This window comes from Emydura macquarii, unplaced genomic scaffold (assembly GCF_026122565.2).
Source record: "Emydura macquarii macquarii isolate MOO-44397 ecotype Brisbane River unplaced genomic scaffold, CSIRO-AGI_Emac_v2 contig_629, whole genome shotgun sequence".
NCBI classification, from domain to species: Eukaryota; Metazoa; Chordata; order Testudines; family Chelidae; genus Emydura; species Emydura macquarii.
The window spans coordinates 3,936,419-3,962,539 of record NW_027130766.1 but is presented as its reverse complement, the minus strand read 5'-3'; the positions used below and the strand labels follow the sequence as shown (position 1 = coordinate 3,962,539).

The 26,121-nt window shown below is 58.9% G+C and overlaps 1 protein-coding gene across 1 annotated transcript in view; it reads right to left on the bottom strand.

The window, feature by feature from the left end:
* Window positions 1–26,121, bottom strand: part of PPP1R9B (protein phosphatase 1 regulatory subunit 9B) — a 71,583-nt gene that overhangs the window by 25,558 nt on the left and 19,904 nt on the right. The window contains exons 2-10 of the mRNA XM_067540958.1: window positions 25,914–26,046; window positions 23,199–23,319; window positions 19,128–19,232; window positions 17,494–17,629; window positions 14,780–14,932; window positions 13,550–13,603; window positions 12,245–12,474; window positions 11,235–11,331; window positions 9,951–10,001 (exon numbers count right to left, since the gene is read on the bottom strand). Coding sequence (XP_067397059.1) covers window positions 9,951–10,001; window positions 11,235–11,331; window positions 12,245–12,474; window positions 13,550–13,603; window positions 14,780–14,932; window positions 17,494–17,629; window positions 19,128–19,232; window positions 23,199–23,319; window positions 25,914–26,046 — 1,080 coding nt within the window. The remainder of the gene's footprint in view (window positions 1–9,950; window positions 10,002–11,234; window positions 11,332–12,244; window positions 12,475–13,549; window positions 13,604–14,779; window positions 14,933–17,493; window positions 17,630–19,127; window positions 19,233–23,198; window positions 23,320–25,913; window positions 26,047–26,121) is intronic.

Below are 26,121 nucleotides of genomic sequence, written 5' to 3'. Positions count from 1 at the left end.
GCCATTTGGGAGTTTTGAAAGGCAGGTCAGAGGGTCTATAGATGGAGCATCAGGGGCTGGGGGAACAGGACTGAAAGAGGATGCAGGTGTGTGGTGTTATTCTGGACATGGGTAGTAACCGTTGAAAAAGGCACTGATGGAGCTGGCAAGCGGGTGTAGTGGGTGCAGTGACGGTCTGGGGCTTGTGAGATACGGGTTCCAATCCTGACGCAGTTAATTTGCTTCTTTGTGCCTCAGTTTCCCCTCCGCCTGCCTCGTTTGGAAGCCAGTTGAAGCAGCGAGCGTCTCTCGCGAAGTGCTGGCGAAGCGCTTTGCATGCTGAGGCCCGTGCTGGGGGCAGGATAGAAACAACATCAGAGACCCGCACCTTGCCAGGACTCCCCCAAATCTCCATTGACGTAACCGCCCCTCGGAGGGGAAAGGATCCTCGTCCGAGTGGGGAGGGAGGCGAGAGGCAGATGTGAGAAGGAGCTCGCCTGGGATGTGCAATGGCTGGTGGTGCTGAATGGACAGCTCCGGGAGCCTGGCTTGATTGGGGAGGCTCCTGGGTGGGAGAGCTTGGGATGGAAACCGCCTCCTTCCAAGGGTAGATGGGTTCGGCTGGAAGGTGGCGAGTTTGGAGAGATTTTTATCACACACAGGAGGCTATTGGTTCAATGAGCATGGCCCCGTCTGAGGCTGGGGCAGATCTGGCCCTCCCGGGGGCAAGGGAGACCCAGAGCTGGCCCCATCGTAAGGGGAGAGAGGCCTAGAAAATAGGGATTTCTCAAGTTTCTTTGAGTCTCTCTTGGAAGAAGAGGGTTTTTTTTTAAGAGGGGCTTAATGTGGGTGGGGGGCTGCAGCCAGGGAGGGGGTACCTTGCCTGGAGCACCAGGTGGCCATCAGCACAGAGGAGATTGTGGCTGAAAGCTGACAAACCGGCAGGTGAGGCTGGGGTCGCTGGCTGAGCAGAGGAGAAGGAGGGTGTGTGTGTGTGTGTGCGCGCGCGGGGGGGTCGGTGCTCGATAACAGAGGGGCAGAGCTCGGCACAGCTGTGAGATGGTGGCGAGAATTTGATGCCACAGTGAATGGGGAGTCAGGGGAGGGGTCCCGGGGCTTGGGCAGAGATGGGTCCCTGCTGCAGTGAGCGATGCAGAGGCCACCCCATCCCAGGGCGGGGGCAGAACGGATGTGAGCAAAGGTCCCCGGGACCCCAGCTGTGTTTTTGCCAGCTGGTCCTGAGGCCTGCAGGTGTCATCTCTGCACGTTTGATACCGGGCTAGAACCTGAGACAGAGGATTCTCCTCCAGCACAACCCAGCCCCCCCATTTCTGCCCCTCCCCGGGAGCGATGGGTTGCCATCCCTATAGCAGCAACCGCACTGCCTGGATTAGCAACATGTTGAAGCACGTCCTGGGCTCAGTGTGTGTTTCTTTCTCTCTCTCTCTCTCTCTCTCTCTCTCTCTCTCACACACACACACACACACACACACACACACACACACACACACACACACACACACACACACACACACACACACACACACACACACACACACACACACACACACACACACACACACACACACACACACACACACACTCTCTCCTGGCTCCAGCAGTCACAGCAAGGAGGCTGCCAGCCTGCGGGCGGACGGGAGACAGCACGGGCACGGTCTGGTGCCTTCACCAACCCGACTGCAGAAAGTAGGGCAGTGAGAGGCCACGGTCCCTGTGCCAGCCACTCTCAGCCTCGCCTTCCAGTGCCAACGTAAAACAGCCGGGCAGAACAGGCCGGAGAGATCGCGTCCAGCGCATGTTACTGTGGGTTACAATGCGGCGGAGATGGTTAAGAACAAAGCTCAGTTTGGTGCCCATCTCGCTTCCAACGTGGAGATCGGTGCAGCAACAGGGACATCCCCATGTCCCGTCCCCCCACCACCATTGCCCCAGGCACATTCAATTTAAAGGGACAGGACCTGCCCAGATACTACGGTGATGGGCGCTTCAAAAAGACATTCTAATTTTAGCCGGGCTGGGAAACCGTTTCCCCCATGAGAATTTTTGAAACATTTCCCCATTCCAAATGGGGAGAAAGTCAAAATTGCAGAGGTTTTCCAAGACCAGAAAATAAAATAAAGTAAATAATGGGCTCAGGTCGACTGAAGGATTTTTTCCCCTTAAATCAACTTCAGTTTATAAATGAAAAATGGTTTTGAACTGAAAACCAGACTGTTTTGCCCCCAAAACTTGTTTTTCAAAAGTCTGAAACTTTTTAAATTTCCTTTTTCGAAATGGGATATTTGCCCAGACCAACCCTTTCCCGCAAACTGGTTTGGGTTTGATGAACTGACGTTTTCCGATGATATGGTGTTGAAAGAGGCCTGATCAGCTTTAATTATAACTTAATCTGAACATTATCCTGAAGGTGAGTTCAAGACTCGGTGCCTTCCTCAACGGCTGAGCAGTGCCTAGGACAGCGGGTACGTTCCCAGCAGAGAGAGGTAAGGAACAAACACGCAACAGAAAATAAACAGGCAATGCAATAAAAATGCAATGCAATAATTACTCAGCAAGAGTCATGTACTTATAAAAGATGAGGGTTGGCAGGGACCTCAGGAGGTATCTAGTCCAACCCGCTGCTCAAAGCAGGACCAACCCCGACTAAATCATCCCAGCCAGGGCTTTGTCAAGATGGGCCTTAAAAACTTCTAAGGATGGAGATTTCACCCCTTCCCTAGGTAGCCTATTCCAGTGCTTCACCACCCTCCCCGTGAAAAAGTTTTTCCTAATATCCAACCTAGACCTCCCCCACTGCAACTTGAGACCATTGCTCCTTGTTCTGTCATCTGCCACCACCGAGAACAGCCTAGCTCCATCCTCCCTGGAACCCCCCTTCAGGTCGTTAAAGGCTGCTATCAAATCCCCCCCCACCAGCATTCTTCTCTTCTGCAGACTAATCAAGCCTAGTTCCCTCAGCCTCTCCTCATCAGTCATGTGCTCCAGTCCCCTAATCATTTTGTTGCCCTCTGCTGGAATCTTTCCAATTTGTCCACATCCTTCCTGGAGTGGGGAGCCCAAACTGGACACAATACTCTAGATGTGGCCTCACCAGGGCCGAATAGTAATCTTAGCAGCCAGTGGAGGAGACCCAGCAGAGCAGCTGTTCCTTCTCTTGCTATTAATTATTATTATTTGTTTTGCCATAGTGCCTCGGAGCCCAGCTCTGGAGGAGACCCCGGTTGTGTTAGGTGCTGTACAAACACAGAACAAAAAGAGAGTCCCTGCCTCCCTGAAATAGGATCATTTCCTCTCTCTGCCACCCAGTCCCCACGCAGCCCGGCTGGGGTGACAGCGTAGCTACGGTGCTTGTTTCCCACCCATGGTAGCCCCCAAAGATTATAACGGAGCGTTTCCATCAGCGGGGTGAGAGCTTCCTAAATATCCCGCTCTCCGGTGGAGCTATTGCTGGCACCTGGCATACGTGGTCTGTCTCTACAGCCCCGCTCCTCACACCAACCATCCAGCCCGACTGTCCGAAGGAACTTGAGGGGGAAGGAACACTATGCAGCTTCAATGGCGTGGCCAGTGCTGTGCACTTCCTCCAAGCAGGGCCCTGTTAACCTGTTCACCCCTAAATTCTTTCACTGCCGCGTGCAGAGCACACCCCACCCCTGAAGGGTTTTCAGCCCAGCCCAGCCTGCTCCTAGCAGGACCCTGTTAACCTCCCCCCCCCCCGGCAGATCTAACATTTCACAGCACCTCAGAGCCAAAGATCTCAACGCACTTGACGTCCATCATTGGGGCCTTTTCCCCAGCCCGGAGCATCCCTTTGCGCCCATTTTGCTGTCCCGGAAATTGAAGCAGAGAGAGGGAAAGTGAACTGTCCAAGGTCAGTGGTGGGGAGAAGGGGGAAAACTAGCAGCCAGGCCTCCTGGTTGTTAGCGCCACCCGCTAACCCCCAGAGCCATGTGGAGACAGGGGGGATAGGGGTCTGGGCAGGGGCGCTGAGAGCCATCGAGCCAAACTGCAAAGCCTGGCTATGATGCTAACCACTTCAAGCCAGGGGATGTGACAGCATCACCAGCACACCTAGATCCAGCCCCTCTGCATAGGGGTGAGGTCTCCAGACACCCCTTTCTTCACATGGAAAAGCAGGAGTCACAGCCTGGGATGGGGGGGTCTCTGGGTGTGAGAAGGTGAGAGAGTGGGGGCTTGAGTTCCAGGGATGTGTGTTTTTAGGTCTTTTTGTGTGTGGGGGTGGGTGGGAGGGTTTGTATATGGAGGTATTCCTGTGTGCATAAACACAGGTGAGTGGGTGTGTATAAACATCTGTGTGTATAGCTGTTGTTTTCTGTGTCTCTGTAACATACATGCATGTGTGTGAGAGTTTGTGTGTATGCAGCTGGGAGCTGTGAATGCATGCTGGTTTGTGTGTGTGTGTTTCTGGGTGTGTGTATAGCTGTGTGTGTGTGTGTGGTAGTTTGCATATATGGTCTGGGTTTGTGTAGGGCTGATACCCTGGCGCCTGTGTGGAGTAAGCTGGGTGAGGTAATATCTTTTATTGGACCAGTGTCTGTCGGCTTTCCCCAGGGTCACAGCTGAAGGCCAGGTGGGACAGACTGGGTTTTAGGTAGGTGTGTGCAGAGGCGGCTCAAGACACTCTGCTCTCCTAGGCAAAACTCCAGGGTGCCATTGCCCCCCCCAATGGGTGAAGCATGTACAGTGGGTGGGGCCGTATGGTGCAGGGGGTGGAACGCTAGGCAGAGTGGGCAGGGTTACATGGTATGGTGGGCGGAGCTCTGTGCAGGGGGTGGGGTGCTAGCAGCAAGCCCATTGATGGGGAACGTGTCAGGGACGGCTCTGAGGGCATTATTGGCAGTGGCAGGTGGAGGCCGGGCCAGGCCATGAGCATTCAAAAAAAAAAAAATTCCCCTTCCCAGAAATCAGCCACCCTAGGCAGCTGCTGGATTTGCCCATAGCTGGCATGGCCCCTGGGGGCAGTGTAGGTGTCCCCGTTTGTGCATCTTAGACCCATCTAACACTGTGTGTACGTACGTGGGCAGGTGTGCCTGTGAGGCCATGTGGCTGGGGGTGCGTGTCGGCTGGGGGTGTGAGTTTGTCTGCCAGGTCCCTGGAGCCTCAGCCCAGGGCTCTAGCCACTCAACAACGCTACCCCTCACTGTCGCTTAACCAGCCATCTGGAGTGGAGAGGCTACAGGTAGGAGAGGGCATCAGAGCCATCGTCTCCGCTGCACCCGCCAGCGGCCACCCGTGAAGGAGGGAACTGACACACCACGTTATCTGCCGTTCAGCTCCTGGAGGCAGCTCCTGCCAGTCCCCGGCAGGCGATCAGTTGATCCCCTTCGACGCAAGGAGCGATAGACCCGGCTTCATTCCCCTCCTGTGGTCCTGCTCCCAGCTGGTCCCCGGGGTGCAGCGCGGTGACAGCTGACGCTTCCCCCTTGGCAGACACCGGTAGCTGGAGGTGGAGATTTGACCCGCTGAGTGGTTTCTCCCACCCGGCGGCAGAGCCCCCCCCACAAACGGTCCAAACAGTGTTTGTCGACCCCCGTGTCAGTGCCCTCCCGGGCTGGGAGCATACACACAGCCTCCCGCCCACCCCGGGACATCTCCACAGACGTAAGTGACCAGGCTCCACAAACACAGTGTTTATTTCAGTAACAAACTGGAACAAATAATGGCCAACACAGAAGCACTGGAAGACATGAAGGGGAGCTCGCGGGATAAACCAGTCCATGCCCCTCTCTCTCTCCTGCCCTGATCCTTGTAAATCCTACTGTAGCCTGGGGTCTGGTCCAGCCCCGTGGTTGTGGCTCTTCTTCAGGCCCCGGCTCAGAGGAAAGCCACTGCACCTTCCTACAAGGGGAAGGTTAGCTTCGGATAGGAGTCTGGTGCCCCAGCCCTCAGGCAGGGCGGGCGAGGAAGCAGTGTCCTCAGGATTGTAAAGCAGGGGATGATAATCACTCCCTGGATGGCAAGGACAAGGGGGAGGAGGACGCAGGCCCACCCGACTCCACTGCATCCCAGCCCAGGGCCCTAGCCGTGGCAAAGGCATTGCCACTGAGTCAGCGGGGCTCACGCTGCAACACGCCGACGGGGGCTTGTCCCTGTCTCAGCCACAGCTATGGCTGTCCCTGGGCCACTTCCTCCCCGTATCCCCAGGTACCTGTGTCCGCCAGGTCCTCAGGGTCATCGCTGGGGTGCACGGCCCGGGGTAGACCCGCCAGTCCCTCCTCATCCACCGGCGGCAAGGCAGGGAGCTCCTCGGCGAGGGGCAGCTCCTCCAGGTCAGGGCTGGCCTCGAGGGGATCTCCCAGCCCTCAGGCTCAGGAGACTCAGTCCAGTCACTGGGGCCCAGGCCCAGTCCTGGGGGCCTGTAGGCCTAGGCCAGTCTAAGGGGCCCAATCCAACTGTCAGGAGTTGGTCACTTGGGCCACTCCCAGGGTCCTTGCTCCAGGAGGCACTCACTTGGGGCAACAGCCCAGCCCTTTGCTGCAGCCAGCAGCACCTTAGCCCTCTCTGAGCTGTGAGGCCTACTTTTTATACTCTCAGCCCTGGCTGAGGCTCCGCCCCTCTGTTTCCGGATTGGTCGGCCAGCAGGACCTATCGCGAGCCGGCCTCCCTGTTGCCGGGCAGACTGGGCTGCCGGCCCTTTTACTGTCCGGCCCCGTGGTTGTGGCCCTTCTTTGGGCCCCGGCTCAGAGGAAGGCCACTGCACCTTCCTACACCTACACTTTTGTCCTTTCCCCCTAGGAGTCTCCCTAGGAACACAGGCATTGCGGGACCGGATCAGACCCCTGACCCACACTTGCCTGGATTCAGTCTTGCCCAGCACCCGCTGCATTAGAGGAAGAAGCAAAAACCCTGCAATTGGCAGTTATGGGATAACCCGCTCCTGGGGAAATGGGATCTGACCCCAGCAGGGAGAGATGGGCTCACACCGAGGAATCCTTCCCTCCCCTTCCCACGCTGAGATGGGCTGGCCACTTTCTCTGGTTCGCATCTTACCTCCCCCGATGCCCGGCCTTTCTGAATGCCGCTCATGTCAGCCCCAGGGGGCGCGGGAGAGCAGACACGCGTCTCCCCTTGAGCCCAGAGGCGTTCTCCCAGCCACCCAGCCAGTCGAACTGGTCTCCCAGCAGGGCCGGGGAAGCGCCGGATGAGATTAGCCATTTGAATAACGGAGCCGCAGGGACAATGAGGGCCTGTATTTATCTGATATGATCTGATGAGAGGACATTGCAATACAAAACCAGAAACAATCCATCCATCCATATATATATATATATTATATACATACACATTTATACCTGTGTAAGGAGATTAAATAAAAATTTAAGACAATTTCCCACCGGCCTGTCCCCCCATGACATTTCCAGCTTTTAATACTTCCATTTCACAGCTAGACTGTTGCTTCTCGCAAATTTCGGAGGAGCTCGCTGGCGACTCTATTCCACATTGATCCCCCCCCCCCCCCCCCAAATCTACAGTGTGTCTTGCACCAGCCTGGCCCAGTCTAGCCAGCAGAGAGCGGGCACCCAATTCCCCCACGTCCAGTCACTGTCGGAGACACCGCATGTAGGGGCTGCGGCAAACAAAGCAAGAGTGCAGGTTTATACCCAGCAGAAGGGCAACCAGGAGAGGGGAGGAAGGGCAGGGAGGAGGAGGAGGAGGGTTGGCTGGACCCTGTTAATCCTTCCAAGAGAGTGAGGGGGCGAGAAGGGGTTAATAAACCTTCTTACCCTCCTCGCGCTCTCCAGCTTACAAAGGGAAAAAAATTCTCCCGGCCCCATATAAATACTGCCATTTGTTTTCTATTTACAATTTTTTAAAAGCGCTATTTTGGTTTTTAAAACTTATTTCTTTCCGTTTGTCGTTGTTATCGCTTAAAAAAAAAAAAAATTCATCTGGCCTCGAAGGGCGAGACGGGCTGCGGCGGCCCGAAGACCCACCCGCCAGCCGTGCCCATGCCATGCCGTCCGGGAGGTGTCTGGCAACACGGCACGGCTCCCGCTGGGTGCAAGATCGGGACCAGAGCCCGCCTCAGCAGCATCTTCCCTCCAAACTGTGGTAACGGGGAGGGGGGCCAGGCCCACGCATCATTTGTAACTTGTAACCCGGGCCCCCTCCCACACACATACCCATGGGGGTTGCAGCCTGGGCCGGGCCCCCCCAGGGCCTCCAGTAAAGTGTACCCCTTTGGGGAGCCTGATAGGGGGCATGTATGAATGGTGACTGGTTCAGAGGAGGATGCAAAGGGCTCACTTTTCACAAGGCTTTGGGGAAGCCCCTACCGCTTTCCCCCCCACCCTATAAATAAAGGGGAGCTGCTGGCTTCCTCAGCAACTCCCCCGTGCGCCCGACGGCAAAGGAAAAAAAGCTCGTTTCCCCAGAGGAAGAGGGGAGCATGGGGAGGCCGCAGCAGCCGGCACGAAAAGAACGAAAAATGAAGAGGAAGGAAGGCTGAGACGGAGGCCTTGGCCACACGAGAAAATTGCCCAGATGTCACTTGTCTAGAAACTGGGGTGGTTACATGGGTGCCAGGCCCCCATGCCCCGCTCTGAGTGCGCCGATGCGCACCCCCCCCCCCACGCACAGGTGGGGGCGTGCTAGTGCCAGGCCGCTGTGCGTGCGCCAGTTCCCACGGTTCCCACGCTTGACCCCAATACGCAGCTGACCCCAGGTAGTCGCCGCGGGGCAGCCCTCTGCCGTGGCCAAGGCCTGCGTCTGGGTCGTTTGCTCCCCCCCAGAACAAGGAAACAGTGTGACCATCCCGGGCCCCCCTCTCGCCGGCTCGTCATGCAACCAGCAGCCAGCCCCGGCCTGCAGACTGGTCCCTCCTGCCTCTGCGGAGCGAAGAGAAGCGGTTTTCCTCCCATCGAGCAGCCGGCAGCGTTGTCCCACCCCTCAGCCTGTGCTTCTCTGTGCCCATCCAGCTGTGGGGGAAAAGGCAGATGCCAAGGTCTTTCCCCGGCAGGCTGCTCCCGCCCCAGGATGGGAGGATCTCTCTGTTCCAGGATCCCCCCTCCGGCACATGCTGTTTGGGGAGGCGTCAGTTCAGCCGGGAGCTCGCTGTAATTTCCTGAGATTCTCCAGGACAGACTCGTACCGGAGAAACCAAGGTGCCGATCCCTGAAGTTATCCGGGGTTGGCGGGTAAGGGTCACCCACAGGCATAACCTGTCCCTCTGGGCACAGCGCCTGCAGCTTCTCTGTCCTCCTGGGTCCCAGACGCTGCCTGGCACCGGGCCGAGGTCTCCCCACCCTGACCCTTAAAACACAGACACGCTTCCCCACGGCACACGAAACACAGAGCACAATGGATTGCCCCAAGGCAGGGCAAATGAAGAGATCCGCCCTCCCCGCGAAAGTCCGTACACCGCGGTGCCAGCTTCGCCTCCCTCCTCCAGTGCCCCCCCTCTGCAGAGCGGGTGCTGCCCACACAGCCTCAGGAGGACGCTGCGTGGTCGGCGGGGGAGCTGGCGCCTTGCTGATCCCGGTCCGGGGCCGAGAGGCGGGCGGGAAAGGCTCATCAGTGGGGAGAGCTGGGGGGCTATTGGGGTGGGGGCGGGATACACGGGGCAGGACAAACCCCGCCCCCCCACATCTGTCCATCACCTTAACACAAAAGACTCACATGAAGAACAGAAATGAACGAGGGGTCCCCTGTCCCAGCAACATACGGCCTCCTCCATGGCGCCCGGGGCCCAGCCAGCCTGAGCCAGTCGCCCCACCCCAGCCCTCCTCACATATCTCTCTCTCCCCCCAAAGGACGGCGGCGGGGATGGAGGGAGAATTGTTATTCGTTTCATAGTGGTTTCCATGTTGTGTCTCTTCCTCCCCCCCCCCCGCTGACGGGGGAAAGGCAGGGGCACAAAGGGGGGGTGGGAAGGTAAGGAGAAAGTGACCCTCCGCCCCCGCCATTGCTTCGTGTTTGTGTGTGTTTTAAGTCGGGTTTGAATTTTTCAAGGTCTGCAGCTTCCCCTCCAGTTCGGAGATCTGAAAAACAGACAAAGGGATAAACGTCTCAGGCAGAGAAACAGCGGGGCCATCCTGCAGCCGGGGATTTCGGGGAGCCGGGGGGGGGAAATCGCTGAGCGGGGGGAAGTGCTGCGAGGTGACTGGCCGGCGGCGGGGGGATGGATGGGCGTTTACTGTGGGGGTGGGTGCTCGGGGGGCGGGGGGCGTATTGGGAAGCCATCAGCTTCTTCATGCCTGGCAATGTCTTCTAATGGGGGGGCTGGGAAGGGCGGGGGCAGCGAGGGAGGAAGGAGAATGGGAGCCAGCAGGAAGCCAGATTGCCGTGCGCACGGACCGGATTCTGTGCAGCCACCCCCACCATGTGGGACTGAAAACGCATCCAGCCTGCAGCCCCTCGGGGGCCGCACGACACTGGGGCATCCGCGTCCCACCTCCTCCCCCCCATTGCCTCAGCCAGGGACACGTGTGCCCGCGAGGGGGAGCAACGGTTTTGCCGGGTTCCCTGCAGAACCAAGCATGAGCACGGCAGGGGCAAGGCCGGCAAACGGCCCGCTAGTCACTGGGTCTCCCGCTGAGCGGCTACGGTGGCATCTGCCTGCCTGCACCCGTGCTGCCCAATGGGGGGCGCTGTGTCTGCACCGCGGCAGTGGAATAAAACCCCCTTGGGGCCACTCCCTGGGGAGAGAGAGAGAAGCAATCATCAGGAGCCCCAGGAGACGGGGTGCAAGCCTGACCCCCCCATGCTGCCCTCCCCCCCCCCCCGTCCTCTGCGGCAGGGAACCCCACAGGCACACACAGGCACACGCACACACATCCGTGTTCTGCTTGAAAACAGAGCCCCGGAGTCTCGGCCCGGTGCAGGGACCGGCGTGACCCAGTGCGAAATCCGGTGCGATCCAGCAGCCAGCGCGGGATCCGGAGTGCCCCACCGCCAAATCCGGTGTGACCAGCATCACCCGGCGCGGGATCCGGCGTGCCCCGTCGCCCGTCGCACTGGCCCACCGGACAAAGCGAATCAAGCCCCCGCTGCCATGGAGAAGGCTGAGCCAGGCGGATGGACCCCCCTCCTCGGCCCACCCCCCGTTCCTGCCAAAGCCGGCTCTGGTCTGCTGGAAGTCCCTGTGGGTGGCACGGCCATCCTGCCCCTGCGCTGCGTCCGGAGCCGTCCAGTCACAGCAACGGCCCCTCTCCTCTGCAATCTCCCGCTCCGCTGTCTCAGGGGAACCCCGCGTCCTGGTCCTCGGTGCCCACCTTCTCCTGGAGCTTGTCGATTTCCTCCTTGTGGGCCAGCTCTGACTCCTCCAGGACGCGCCGCTGGGCCGTCTCCTTCTTGAGGAACTCGATCTCCCTGCAGGGGATGGGTGAGGAGTCAGGCCAGAGCCCAGCCGCAGGGAACGTTGCTCCAGCATCTAACCCGAGGGACTCCCTGAACTGGGCAATGGAAGGCAGGATACAGATCCCCGTCCCAGGGAGAGCCATAGGGATGGGGATCACAGATCACTAATCCTGGGAAATCCTTAGCAGATGGGGATCCGGGATCACTAATACTGGAAGATCCACTGGGGATTTGGGATCACTAGATCCACGAGATCCCCAGTGGATGGGGATCTGGAATCACTAGTCCTGGGAGTTCCCCAGTGAATGGGGATCTGGGATCACTAGTCTCGGGAGATCCATTGGAGATGGGGATCTGGGATCACTAGACCCAGGAGATACCCAATGGATGGGGAATCTGGGATCACTAATCCCGGAAGATCCACTGGGGGATCTGGGATCATTAGACCCAGGAGATCCCCAGTTGATGGGGATCTGGAATTATTAGTCCTGGGAGATCCCCAGTGGATGGGGAATCTGGGATCACTAATCCTGGGAGATCCACTGGGGATGGAGATCTGGGATCACTAGACCCAGAAGATCCACAATGGATGGGAATTTGAGATCAGTAGTTCTGGGAGACCAATTGGAGATGGGGATCTGGGATCACTAGATATCCAGGAGATACCAAGGAGATACCCAGTGGATGGGGAATCTGGTATCACTAATCCTGGGAGATCCACTGGGGATCTGGGATCACTAGATCCAGGAGATCCCCAGTGGATGGGGAATCTGGGATCACAACTCCTGGGAAATCCACAGGGGATGGGGATCTGGGCTCACTCATCCTGGGAGATCCATTTGGGGATCTGGGATCACTAGATCCAGGAGATCCCCAGTGGGTGGGGATCTGGGAGAGCCGCAGGGGGTCGAGAACACATCCATACTTCTGCTGGTACTCCTTGATGAGCCGCTTGGCCTTGCTGTACTTCCGCTCCAGGGTCTGGTACTGGGCTTGAGTCTCTTTCAGGTGCTCGTCCACTGCCTGGCACAGGTTCTGGGCCTCCATCCAATAGCCCTCCAGCTTCTCCATCCTCTCCTTGTTCTCCTCCACGCTCTGCTCCAGCTGGGCCTTCTCGGCTCGCCAGCGAGCCTTCTCCTGCCCAATGGACTGCAGCTGGGAGCAGAGACACGGCGCACAGGGTTGGCTGGGGGACGGCAGGGTGAGGGGAGGTGGGGGACGTTTGGGGAGGGAGGGGGCTGCATAGGGAAGGAGATGGGGCAGCACGTGGACCCCCGCTGCAGGGAGTGTTGGGAGCAGTATGTGTGTGTGTGTGTTTGTGTCTCTTTGGGGCTGTGAGGCTGTGTCTTCGGTTGAGTGCATGGTTGTGTGCTGTTGTACCTCTGCACGTGGTTATGTATCTGGGCATGTACTTGTGTCTCTCTGTGTGTCTGGTTGTGTGATGTTGTATCTCTGTGTGTGGTTGTATATCTGTGCTTGTGCTTGTGTCTCTCTGCGTGTGCTAGTCTCTATCTGGGTGTGATTGTGTGCTGTTGTATCTCTGCATTTGGTGGTGTATCTGTGTGTGTGATTGTGTCTTTCTGTGTGTGCTGGTCTGTGTGTGGTTGTGTGCTGTTGTATCTCTGTGTACGGTTGTATATCTGTGTGTGTGCTTGTGTCTCTGCATGTGCTGGTCTCTGTGTGTGGTTGTGTGCTGTTGTATCCCCATGTGGTTGTGTATCTGTGTGTGCTTGTCTCTGTGTATGGCTGTGAAATCGTGTGTATGTGTTTGTGCGCTGTGTGTGCGGTTGTGGGTGGGTGGTTGTGGGTGATTATGCTCGTCTGTTTGTTTGGGTCTTTCTGTGTCTGCACGCGTGGTTGTCTATGTGTGCCGTTGTGCGCTACTGTGTGGTGACCTCCGCGTGTGTGGCTGGGCCTCTCTGTGCACTCGTGTGCGTGCCCGCGCGGTTGTGTGTCTCTGCGCCTGTTGGTGGCTGGGCAGTGAAAACAAGGGGCACACGCCGAGCGAGGAGGAAAGCGGAAGATCCCGACACAGCGGGGCTGGGACAGGGAAAGGAGGGAACAGAGGAGCGGGGCAGGCGGCCGCCGTCCTGCCATGATCCTGCGGGGGGAGCCAATGAGTTGGGAGAGCTCAGCCCCTCGTGGGACCAGGCCCTGAGCGGGGATGGAGCCACGGAGCCGACAGAGGGGACCCCCCAGCACCCACACGGTCCCCATCTCTGGAGCTCACCTTCTTCTTCAGCTGCTGGATCTCGGCCTCGGTGACGGCGTGTTTGATCTGGAGCTGACAGGGAGCGACACAGCGGTTATGCCCCGCGCAGGGAGACCCCAGCACCAGCCTCTGCCCCATGCGCCCGACTTCCACTGAGCCCCCCGTTCTCCTCCCGCCGACACGGGTTTGGCAGTGACGTGACTCCCCTGGCCTCAGCGGAGCGGCACCGCTGGGAGCAGAGAACCAGGCTGGCGGGGCCAGATTGCCAAGGGCTCAGCGCCCGCGACGGGCATCAGCACCCACCATGCTGAGCTCTCTGGGAAATCTGGGGCCTTGGGATCCTTCACTGACAGGCGCTTAGTCCGGGTGAGCTGTCCTGCCTGCACTGGGAGCAGAGCAGAGCAGCCACGCCTCAAAACCCAGGGGCCCTTTGCACAAGCGCTGGAGCCAGTGTGATGCCGGCACAGTCCGTGCACACAGCCCTGCGGCCCCAGAGCTGAGAGAGGGTCACCACCCGCCCTGCAGAACGAGGGACGCCGCTTTGCTTAGACACGGCCGCTGCGGCGTGCAGCTGAGAGCTCACAGACACAGCTTCTCGCCACTAGAGGGCAACATACCCACAGGCGTGTAAAGGAGCACACACATATGCATGCACCCCCCACACACACTTTTGTACACATCCACATGCATGCACCACCCCACACACACTTCTGCACACATCCACGCACCCCCCCCGACACATATATATGCACACCCCCCATGCACTTGTACATCTGTACATACCCCCACTGACACAGATACACGCACACACACACCCATTGACACATATACATGCATACAAGCCCAGGCACTTGTGCACATGTACAGCCCCCCACTAACACATACATGCACGCACACCCATGCACTTGTGCACACAACCACATGCATGCACATACACACATTAACCCATGGCACATATGTACACATGCAAGCACGCACAGATATCCTTGCACTTGTGAATGCTTATGCACGCCTAAACACACACACACGCAGACCCCGTGCACACACATGTGCACATGTATGCACTGATGCACACCCATGCACACATACACATGCACCTGCATTCACACATACACACTCACACAAGAATAAGCACACACACACACACACAGGAGCACGCACACCCAGACCGGTGCTGTACACCACTTCTGCCTCCCCCACACTCTGATTCCAGGTGTCCGCTGGGAGTCCCCCCTCCCCCATCTTTACCTCCTTAAACTTCTGCACCAGCTTCTCGGGGTCCATCTCGACAGGGGACAGCATGTCCTCGTTCTCGGCCAGCTCGAAGACCTCGATGGCCATCTCGCTGCTGGGGAACATGGGGCTCATCTCCTCGTCCTCGTCCGTGGCGTACTCGCCTGTCTGCCGGCACAGAACCAGGAGCTTTGGCCAGGTCTCCTCCTGTGATCCACCCCCACTCTGAACTCCTAGCACATTTCAGACCAGAGCCATTCCCAGCACCGGCAGTACCCCTCGCCATCAGCGCCGCACCCTAGAAACCCCTAGTGCAGAGCCTTAAAACCCAGCCCCCGCCCCAGACTGCAGGGTCCGGGCAAAGCCCCTGCAGACACAAAGGACGGCCCGGTGGTTTCCGCACTTGTCTGGCACGCAGGAGACTCAGGGTCAGGTCCCAGCTCTGCTGCTAACACCCTGGATGACACACACGGGGCACGTTGCTGCACTTCTCTGGTCCCCATCTGTAGCGTGGGGGGTAACAGATCTGCCCTGCCTCTTGAGAATGGGATCTCCTGGGGCCAGGTGCCATCTCTTACCCCGTGTGTACATACAGCGCCTTGCACAATGGGGACCCAATCTCAGATGAAGTCTCTTGGCGTGTGCATAATACACATCGTTATTACCTGTATTCCCACAGCGCCGAGTGGCCGCACTCCTACACCTGGACCCGTTGTGCCAGGTGTTATAATTGCTGGAGAATTCAACAGAAACCTCCAAAAGGCCCTGGACTGTGCCCCTATCCCTCACAACACCCCCTGCGAAGCAGGGAATTCCGAATCCCATTCTACAGGTGGGGAAACTGAGGCACTGAAGGGTCCAGCAAGCTGCCAGTGGTCACTCAGCTGCCGAGAGAACTGAGGACATCCTGACTCTTAGCCCCAGGTGCTAGCCCCTAGGCCAGCTGTGTGCCTAGAGCATTATTTATTATGGCGGAGAGATTTTTAAAGGCGCCTAAGTGATTTAAGTGCCCAATCCTGCTGAAATTGAATTCGATGGGAGTCAAGTGCCTAATTCCAGTAGGCAGCTTTGAGAATCCCGGCGGGGGGAGACAGGAGCTGGCAGGAGAGAGCGGGGAGCTGTGTCGGTTGCGATATTTCATGGGGGGAAGGGAGGAGCTGCACTTTGACTCGTTATTAGCGTGACGATGGCTGTCTCACTTCCATCCTGTTCCAGCCCCCCGAGACCTCTGACTCGTGTGCTGCGGAAATCAAACCAGCCTCCTAGCCCAGTTAATACCAGGAAGAGACTGGAGGCTCTCTGGAGCTGAGAAAATAGATCTGTTAGCTCCGCACAGCACCTGGAGCAACAGGCCCTGGGCCTGGCTTGAGGCCTCCCGTCAGCCCCGGCAGTGCAGTTATTTAACAATAACAATAAATGGGCCAGAGCCCCAGGTGAAGCCGGTTAAACCAGCTGACGATCTGGAGCAAGAACAAAGGAGCTGGCCCGAGGCAGTGTGGCCTACCGGATAGAGCATTAGACTGACTCAGGAGGCCTGGGTGTGCTTGGGTCTATCACTGGCTGGCTGGGTGACCGTGGGCAAGGCCCGCCCCCGTTCTGCGCCTCAGTTTCCCCGTACGTCACATGGAGATAACGAGGCTGAGCTCCATCGCAAAGCGCTCCGAGATCTATTGTTGCGCAGAGCTAGCTAAGAGCTGGAGTTATAATTAGACGTCGTGACACTTTAATGGATCTAATTCCTTCGTTTTCCAGTCCTCTCCCACACAAGCCAGTCCCACCAGGGACCCTGCTGGGTGAGCCCATGAATCCCGGATGCTGCCGCATTCCAAGCTAAGACTCCCTGCATTGCACCTTCTCTCTGCTGCCTGGCTGGGTACCTGGCACCATGCCCAGAGCGACAGGGGCCTGATGCTCCAGTGCCCTGCACCTCGGGCATCACTAGCACCAGAGCAAAGTGCTGCCAGATGGAGTCCGGGGCGCTTCACCCCCGCTTTGCCCCGGTGCAAATGACAACCCGAGAGGCCAGGCGACAGCTGCTGGTCTCCAGGCTTGGCGAGCCAGTTCTCTGGGCCTCGGAGGGTCTTGCTGAGCAGCCCAGCATGTGGGGAAGCACAGGAGTGAATGCACGTGAACAGGGCAATCCCCGTAGGATACGGCTGGTAGCCGGGGGCAGGGGTGGAGCAGTGCGAAGGGATGTCTGGATGGGCCTGGGCTTGGAAACTGAATTCCCTCCTCATGTCATGAGAAGCTGGCCCAACCAAGGTAGGATCCCGGGTCCTTTGAAGGATCAGTGTGCTTGTTGGGGGACCTGCAGAGGCGGCAGTGTGGACTAGCGGGTAGAGCACCGGCCCGGGACTCCAGAGACCTGGGATCTCTACGCTGGGAGATCTTGGGTGAGTCACTTCCCATCCACCCTCTGTCTGTCTTGCCTATTTAGATCGGAAGCTCTCTGAGGCAGGGACTGTCTTTCACTCTGGGGACGTACAGCGCCTAGCACATTAAGGCTGTGATTGAGGCCGTTGAGGTGCTACCACAATCTAACTAAGTATGGATGAATTAGCATCAGGGCCTGGATTCCTCTCTGACCCCAGGGAGGGGGTGGGAGTCTCCCTGGGGGGGCCTTTACTGGGGCGGGGGAAGATGGAATTGCAAGGACATGGCGCAGAGAGGGCACCCGGCCCACCCTGCCCAGGGACGACCGGGAAACGCCGCTCATGAGCTCCTCTTACTTCTTCATCCTCTTCTGTGTACTGGGTGTATCTCTGCTCCATCATCTCCCGCTGCCACCGCTCCTGCTCCAGCGTCTGCTGGATCAGCTGAGCGACCTCGCTTTGCTCGCCCGGCTTCTCCCGCCCGATCAGGAACCTGCGACAGGAACGGGCAAGAGACCTCGGGTCAGCCCCAGACGACACCCGCGCCCGGGAGGGAGCGCGGTTGTTCTTTTATCCCAGCAGACCCCGGCCTCCTCCAGACGCAGCTCAGCCGGGTCTCTTGACGCCTGCGGCGCTGAGCCCCACCCCTTCCTTCCACGCTGGCGCCCGTTGGTCAGCTGGAGGGTGCTGCGGTGACTGCGGTGCCCCGTGACTGCCCGACCCCTTTCCCCATCCCGTGGCTCCTTTTGGGACCGTTACCCATCCAGCACCCCTGAGTAACCGGCAGGCGACCTACAGAGAGGGAGCGGGGTCTGCACTCCGGGCATGGCTGCTCTGTCTTGACGCCGCAACTACGCCGTGGCGGTGGGCGGGTTTATTTCAGGCAGATGATTTTTTTTTTTTTTTTTTAAATATATATATTTGAAAGAAAACATCCGGAGCCGGATATCGGGCGCAGAGCTGGGGCGGCGCCCGGTCCCTCGCGCTGATCCCTGCCAGGAAGGGCGGGGCCCGAGATGCCCGGAGTGAGATAAAGGGGTCAGCAGGGCCCCCCCCTTGCGAACAGACCTGCGGCGAAGCAGAAACGCCTGCCAGCCCTGGCTTCCGCTCAGCGGCTTTAGCCTTGCTCGCTTCCTCTTTCGCTCCCACCCCCTGCCAGGGGGGCAGCGCCTGCCCCGCCCCGCTTGTTCGCTTGTTTTTCACTTAGCAAGCACTCCGCTGGTCTGGGAGGGCGCGATGGAAGGGACGGGAGCGCTGGGGTGGTAGGGTTGTTACCTCTGTTCCGGGGCGCACTGGGATATTTCCTGGGGTTCACAGGAGATACCCAGAGGGGGGCTATGCGGTGCACAGTGGAGTTTATGGCGCTATGGGAGAGGACCATAAGCTATGGGGTGCACAGTGCAGTGCTATGGGGTGCACTGGAGGTTATGGGGCTAGGGGAGAGACATGGATCTGTCATGACAGGCAGACGCAGAGTAGGGTGCAAGGAAAGGGAGGGGATCCCTAAATTTCTGCTCAGGTCCTAGGGCCCTGAGTCTGGATCTCGGCAGGCCGAGGAGGGTAAACTGTCCCCATGACCTGCAGCGGGCCGTGTTGACTCTGAAGCCTAATGATGACGTTTAAAATGTCAACTTTGTCATCGCCGATTGTTTAAAAAGAAAAATCCAGCTTGCCTGGAATTGTGGGGTGGGGCTTTGGGTAGTGGGTGGGGCTTGATGAGAGCAACATCCCCCTTTTACACCCTGCCCAACCAGTGGGGGAGGGGACCCACCACAGACGCGTGTGGAGACCCCACCTTTACGCCCAGGGGGCCAGGCTAGGGAAGATCAAAGACGCCACCGTGCTGGCGGCAGGGAGCGGCACAGCCCAGCACAGCCTGCCCCCGGGGCGCCTGCCAGCGGGGCTCTGAGCGGCGGGATCTGCTCCCCTGGGGCCGCCCGTCCGTCCTGTTCCCCAGCTCATGGCCAGCAGGCAGCACGCCGTTCCCCTACCGGACTCTACCCTTGGTGTTCCTCAGCACCGAGGCCGCGAAGCTCTGGGTCACGCCCACCAGGCTGGTGCCGTCCACCTCCACGATGAGATCATTCACCTGGATCCTAAGGGAGGGAGACGGGAAGTGAGAGAGGAAAAGGGAGGGCAGCGTCTCTGGCAGAGGGAGAGGTGGACTCGGGGAGGGGGTCCCAGACCACTACAGGCCAAGCAGCTGTCTGAGCTGATGCTGCCGCCCTCCCCCCATCAGATCTCTTGCCAAACGAGGTCGGCTCATTGGCCCATCCAGTCCCGGCACTATCCCAGCACCGGCCAGCCTGGATCTAACCACTGGCCCACCCAGCCCCGTATCCTGACGCCTGCAATAGGGGCTCAAATCACCGGGCCGTCTAATTCACCGTCATGCCTCCTGTCCCGCTGACGTGAGCGATTCTCCACCTAGCCTGGAACCCTGCCTCTCATTGTGCCCAGCTACACAGGAAGGCGTAAAATCCCCACCCACTGTCCCAGTCCCGTGCTGCCCTGCGGGGTGATTTCCTTCCTGACCCCTGCCCGGCTGGTGATCAGATGACACCCTGAAGCATGAGGGTCAATTGCCCATGGCATTTTAATCCTGGATAGTGTAACTGCAGCCTCAGCACCCTAGTGCTGTGCCATCTGCTTCCACCAGGGCCCCCACCCACTGGGGTTGGCCCCTCCTCCCCGCCCGGGAAAGGGTTAATCAAAGATTATTCTGCACTGGAGAAAGAGGAAGGGAAATTCTGGCCCTGTCCTCCCAGTGCTCAGGAAGCTGAGCACGGCCAGCGCAGTTGTGGGCGAGGGGGCGGGGGAGAGGAAACTCCCAGCTGCTAGGTTAAGTGGCATACACAGATGCCGGCACCGGGTCTCAGAGAGACTCTGAGATGGTGCCAGCCGCGAGCGCTGGGCCTCACGCCTGCCCGTCAGCAGAGGGGGTGGACCTGCTTCCTCCTCCACCCTGCCATCGCCAGGCCCCGGCCATGCCAGCACCCCAGCTCTCTCCCACCACCCCTGCCTCCACCTGCCCTCCCGAGGGCATGGCATCCTTGTGCCCCCTCCGCTTCTACCACCCTCCCAGCCCTCCGGGGAGGGCAGTCCCGGAGGCCGTGGCCCAAGGGGGAGCCGATGGGTGGGACAGCCCTGGACGGCAAGGCTAGATCACACTGGTCTGGGGAGGATGTGTGGGGCGGGAGGAGCGCCCAGCTGGAGCCGGGCAGGCCAGCCGGATGCACAGCTGAGCCTGAGAGAGATGGTGAGGGGCGCGGGGGCCAGTCTCCCCCACCAGCTGGGCCTGTTGGCTCCAGAAGAGGAAGGAGCTGAGCCGGGATCCCTGGTATAGATCACTGATGCTCCCTGGTATCGGGGGTGAGGGACCAGGCTACACACCCATGGGGACCCCCAGCGCGGGCAGTGACCCCCCTGCTGGAGCCCAGGCACCGGGCAGCCCCGAGGAGCTCCCGCGCACTCCAGCTGGGATTTCCTTCCTCAGGACTGTTCTCTCCCTTCCGGACCCTGGCCGAGTCTGCACCGGTCCCCAGCCCACAGGCTGCTGGTGAGGATCGGGAACACGCACTGTGCCCCGGGCTGTCTCCCCGCCCCGCAAAGAGGGCCTGGCTGGGGCCAGAAGCTCACCCACCCCACCAGCCGCTCTGTCCTGTCCTCAGAATTAACTGGGCTTGGGGCTCGGCTTTCTAGTCAGCCATGCCCTCTGCACCCTGCTCTGTGCATCCCCCCCGCCCAGTACGCAAACACACACACAAACACAACAGACATGCCCACACACAAAGCACACACCCCGACGCAAATACACATCCACCATGCCCAGGTAAGACAGCCCCACAAACACACCCACTCCTACACAGGCATACCCAGGCCGGCAAATACGCAGCCAGGCGCAAACCCCTCCACCTACAGTCGCACAAATACACACTCAGCGACACAAACCCACACACATACACAAAAAAAACACCCAGACTTCAAGGCACAGGCCGTCGAGCTGGCGGGGACACGTCGGCCATGGCGCTTCCTCTTTTAAGCACCCAGCCACAGAGCGGCTGAGGTTTGGCCCAGCTCAGTCATGGCCCAGGCGAGCCAAATCTGAGCGAGCGGCGTGGTGACCCGGCCCTTGAAACGGCGCGCCGCAGCTCGAAGGGGTGCAAATGTATATTAATGCAACAACTCCCCAAACACCTCCCTACCCCCCCAATACACCTACACCCAGCGTAACACGCACAGGCAGCCCGCCGGGCTAATCTGACTAGGCCGCTGGAACTGACGGCTCGGTCTCCATTTTGAAAGACGTTTCCCCTTTGCTCTGCAGAACTCTGCATTGCGAAACTCACTGTGATTTCCCAACGCCTGCGGCCGTGTCACACGAGGGGCTCGATCCTGTCTGTGGGCTGGATCCTTCGTCGCCCCGGTCCCATGTGCCCTCGGCAACCCCCGTGCAACACGAGAGCTGCTCTGCGTGCAGTCACCGGCACGGTTAAACTGGCATACCTGGCTGTGGTTGTGAGTGTGTGTCTGAGTGCCTGTGTGTGTGAGCGGAAGTGAATGTGTGTGAGCAGGAGCCTGTCTTTTCCGTGGGTGTGTGTGTGTGTGTGCACTGGGGATTCTTGGTGTATGTGTACCATGGCTTTATGTGTGTACTCGCAAATGGGCATGTGTGTGTCGTATGCTTCTGCGTTCGTGTGTGTGTCTACAGGTGTGTGGATGAGTTGCCATCACTTTATATCTGGTCTACGTTGGTTTAGCTTCACCGGTGTGAAGTGACCTGATATAAGCCAGGTTTAAATCCATGTCAGCAAAGTAGCCCTGGGAATTTTGTGAGGCACTTGGCCTGAGTGTTCAATGTCACAGATCAGAACAGGCCCACTTTGCACGGGTGTGGACAGCACCACGAGTTGCAGGGGAATGGAAAATCCAGCTGAGACCCTCCTGCGTTTGATTGTTTGGGCTGCACTGAAGACGGCTGGAAAAAGGATTGTCTGATTGCACCCTCCCTAGAGACCCTTCTGGGAAGGAGGCCTGGGTATTGTGAAGCTATTAATGGCTTCAAGTCAAGTCTCATGAGTTTAAAGCCAATGTCATGATTTCTGGAGGCCACATGGTGATTTACAAATGCTTGGGGCTTGGCAACATTAACTGCATCTACAACCACACAACCAGCATAGAGACACACAGAACAATGTACACAACAGGGATACACATAGGCTTGCCTACCGCACCGACTGTACAGAACTCAGGCTGCACGCACAACCAAGCTAGACACACAGAACAATTAACACAACAGGGCTTTGTTAGCAACTCATTTGCCACCCACAGTCTGCACCCGCACACACAACCAGTGTCGCACGCACATCCCTGCCCCGCGACCGCTTCGTACGCAGTAACGCAACTAGAACACGCAATGCAAAAAGCCGCCCGGGTACGCAGCGCTGCAAAGCGAAACGGAGAGTGAAGCAAACACGGCAATCAGCCGACAGACGCGCCAACAGCCAGCCCCACACTTCACGTGTACACACAAACCGGGCACACCACCAGACTGGTGCGCAATATACATAAACCCCCAACCACACCCTTCTGATCTATTACGACATACACAACATTTCAATAATTCCTAGTGGGAGAGGCTGGGTCTGGGGTAGCTGGGAACCCCACACAGCCAGCGCTCCTGCCCCGATCCCTATAGCACCTCCTGCTGGAAGAGGCTGGGACTGCAATAGCTGGGAGTGCCCCCTACCGCCAGTGCTCCTGCCCTGTTCCTTACAGCGCCCCCCGCAGGGAGTGAAGGGAGCAAACAGACCGATGAGTAAAGAGGGGCCCCACGTATTCTGGGGCTGAGCATGACGGGAGGAAGTTCGGTCTGGGGGTTAAGTCTCTGGTTTTGGGACTCATGAGGTCTGGATTCAGCTCCTAGATCCGCCGCCGACTCCTGTGGGTTTGATGCCGGCGTCGCTGGGCCAGGCTCTCGGGCCTGTGCTAGGCAAGGGCTCAGACTAGAAGATCGCCCCGGTCCCTGCTGGCCATAGCGTCTCTGGCTTCCCCAGGCTTACCGGCCGTCCCGATGAGCCGCTCCCCCTTCGGTCACCGTCTTGACGAAGATACCAAGTTTCTCCAGGCCCATGTCAGCGCCGGCACCCATTCCGATTATACTGATGCCCAGCCCTTCGGAGTCTGTAAGAGAGAGAGACCCGGGGTCCTCCTCTCTCTCCAGCCATCCCAACAACCACACCCGGCGAGCACCGGGGCAGCCCCCGCCGGGGCAGAGGGTAGCCCGTGGCTCTGCAAATACCAATGGACGGGCCTGGCCCAGAGGGAGGGATTCTGTGCTTGCCACGACCGGCCCCGGGGGGCGGGAGGAAAGCGAGGAAGCAGCAGGAAGGAAGAACAGTGTTTATTACAGTGAGAGGAAAGGACAGATGGCAGCTAAATTACGGGAGGCAGCACGCGTGGGAGGGTGAATGACTGTGTGAGAGAGAGGAAACCGGAGGGTTGAGTGAGTGTGAAGAAGAGCGCCCAGGATGGGCCGGGCCGGATCAGCCCCGATGGCACATCAAAGCCCCATCGCCTGGTTTCCCTGCCACGTCCGAGTGGGGGGCTGGCGAGCCGGATTTCTCACCTCCTGCCATAGCGGATCAGAAGCCAGGCCCAGCAGGGCAGGGTGGCCTAACCCATAAGGCTCGGTGTTGGGAGACCTGGATGCTATTCCCCCCGGCCTTCGCCAGGTCTCTGTGCCCACGCTCTGTGTATTTAGACTGCAGGTTTCCGAAGGCAGGGTCTGTCGCTCGCTCTGGATGTACAACACAATAGGGCCCTGATCTCAGCTGGGGCCCCTGGGTTCTACCCTCAGACACATAATCAAATTCTCTTTAGTAGCCAGACGGGATCCAAACGCTGGCCCACCACAGCCCGGATCCTGCCTCCCGTAGCAACCCACACCCGATGCTTCAGAGCGAGGTGAGACTTCCAGCCCCTTGGGCATTGCACCTGGCCATGCTGCAAATCCCCAGCCTGCAGGCGATCGGCGTGTGCCCACAAGCAGGTGGTGCGGTGCCCCTTGCGTTGTGGATCTTAGCTACCGATGTTATTAGTGCTGCACACATTCTCCACCCTCTGCTCACCTGCCCCGCTGAGATCCTGCATCTGCAGGACGCAGGCTCTGGGGGATGAGGGGGCAGCGTTTCCTGCAGCTTCTCCTAGCCTCCCCAGCTCCTTGTTTCCCCCACATGCCCCTGGCTGTGGTACTAGGAGGCAGTGTGAGAACAGGCACTGACCCCACTAGCAACCTCATCAGCTTCATTCCCTTAATCCAGCCTCCTCAAGTTTGTCGTCCCCCCAGGTTCTTCCAGACGTGGGTCCCCTCGACTCCTCTTCCTCATCAATCCCCCCCAGGGCGCGCGCCGCGCTGAGACACCGACGCACCACAGTCGGCGTGGCAATGCGCTGTCTCTCTCCCTCCTGGAGCCCGGAGCTGGGCATCCTGTCTGCTCTAGGGCCAATGGCTGCGTGCTGGGTGGACGCCATCACTGAGCGACCCTGGGCCCGCCCTGGCCTGCTTCTCCCAGCATCCCGCAAGGGCAGAGAGAAGAGCCTTCCTCTAGTGCATTCACTTACACTCCGTGAGTGGGTGTGCAGGGCATGTGTGTGAACTGGGGGGCGTACAGTGGTGTTAGTGTGTGAGTGTGCAGGGGACGTGTGTTAACTGGCGTGTGTTTGCACTGTGGTGTTAGTGTGTGAGGGTGCAGGTTGTGTGTGTTAACTGGTGTGTCTATATGTGTGAGTGAGTGTGCAGGATATGTGTGTGATCAGGGGTGTATGAATGCATGCAGGTGTGTGTGGAGGGTATGTGTGTGGATAGGTGTGCAGGCATGTGTTTATGCACACAGAGGTGTATGTATGTGTGTGCATACAGGTTTGTGTCTGAATTAGTGTGCAAGGAGGTGTGTATGTGTGAACGGGATGGGTGTGCATGCAGGCACACGAGTGTGAATGAGCGTGCAAGGGTGGGTAAGGTGAACTGGTGTGCAAGGATGTGTGAGTGCACAGATGGGTGTGATTAGTGTGCAGGGGTCTGTGTGTGCAGGAAAATGGGACGGAGTCTGTTTGAGGGACTGAATGTGCAGTTTGGAGAGGAAAAGGAGTGTGTGTGAACGGACTGAGGCAGCAGCTTTGAGTGTATGAAGGGAACAAGGGAATGCATGAGAACAGCGAAGGAGTGAGCAGCTTTGTGTGCGTGGGAGGAGAATGTGTGGGGCTGAGGGGGTGAGTGCAGGGAGGCTGAGTGTGCACATGTGCGTGAGGGGGTGTGCGTGAGGGGGTGTGCGAGGTGAGGGGGGATGAGTCTGTGAGTAGGTGGATGGATAAGTGTGTAAATGTGTGCATTAGTGTGTGTGTATGAGTGTGCGAGTGGGGGGTGAGTGTGCGAGTGTATGTGGATGAGCGGGTGGGGGATGAACGTGTGAGTGGGTGCAGGGATGGGTGAGTGAGTGTAGGGTGATGAGTGTGCAAGCATGCGGGAAGCAAGGGCCCAGCTGTGCCCCAGGCCAGCTGGAGCTCACACCCAGGCCGTTCAGCGCTGCTCTGGCCATGCAAAGCAGCCTGGATCGGATCGGACGCGGAGCCGGCCCCAGAACGGCAGCAGCCCCCGGAACCTCTCCCCCCATCCTCGCCCCGCGCCCGGGGACGGGCTCACCGAGAACCAGCCTCGCCCTCTCCCCGGCAGCGCCAGGCCTGCCCGCCCTGACAGCGCCAGCCTGCCCCCACCTCACCTTTCTCCAGCTCCACCGGGAAGAGGTCGAGCCTCTCCACCCGCTTCTCCAGCTCGTACTCGGCCGAGGCAGCCATGGGGTCCACGTCCTCGTTCCGGCGGTCGTACTCCTCGTTGGAGTAGGTGCTGAAGACCTGCGGGGGGCAGAGAGGAGAGCATTAGGGGCGCCTCCGGCGAGGGGGGGGCTGCGGAGGAGAGGGGCCCCGGCA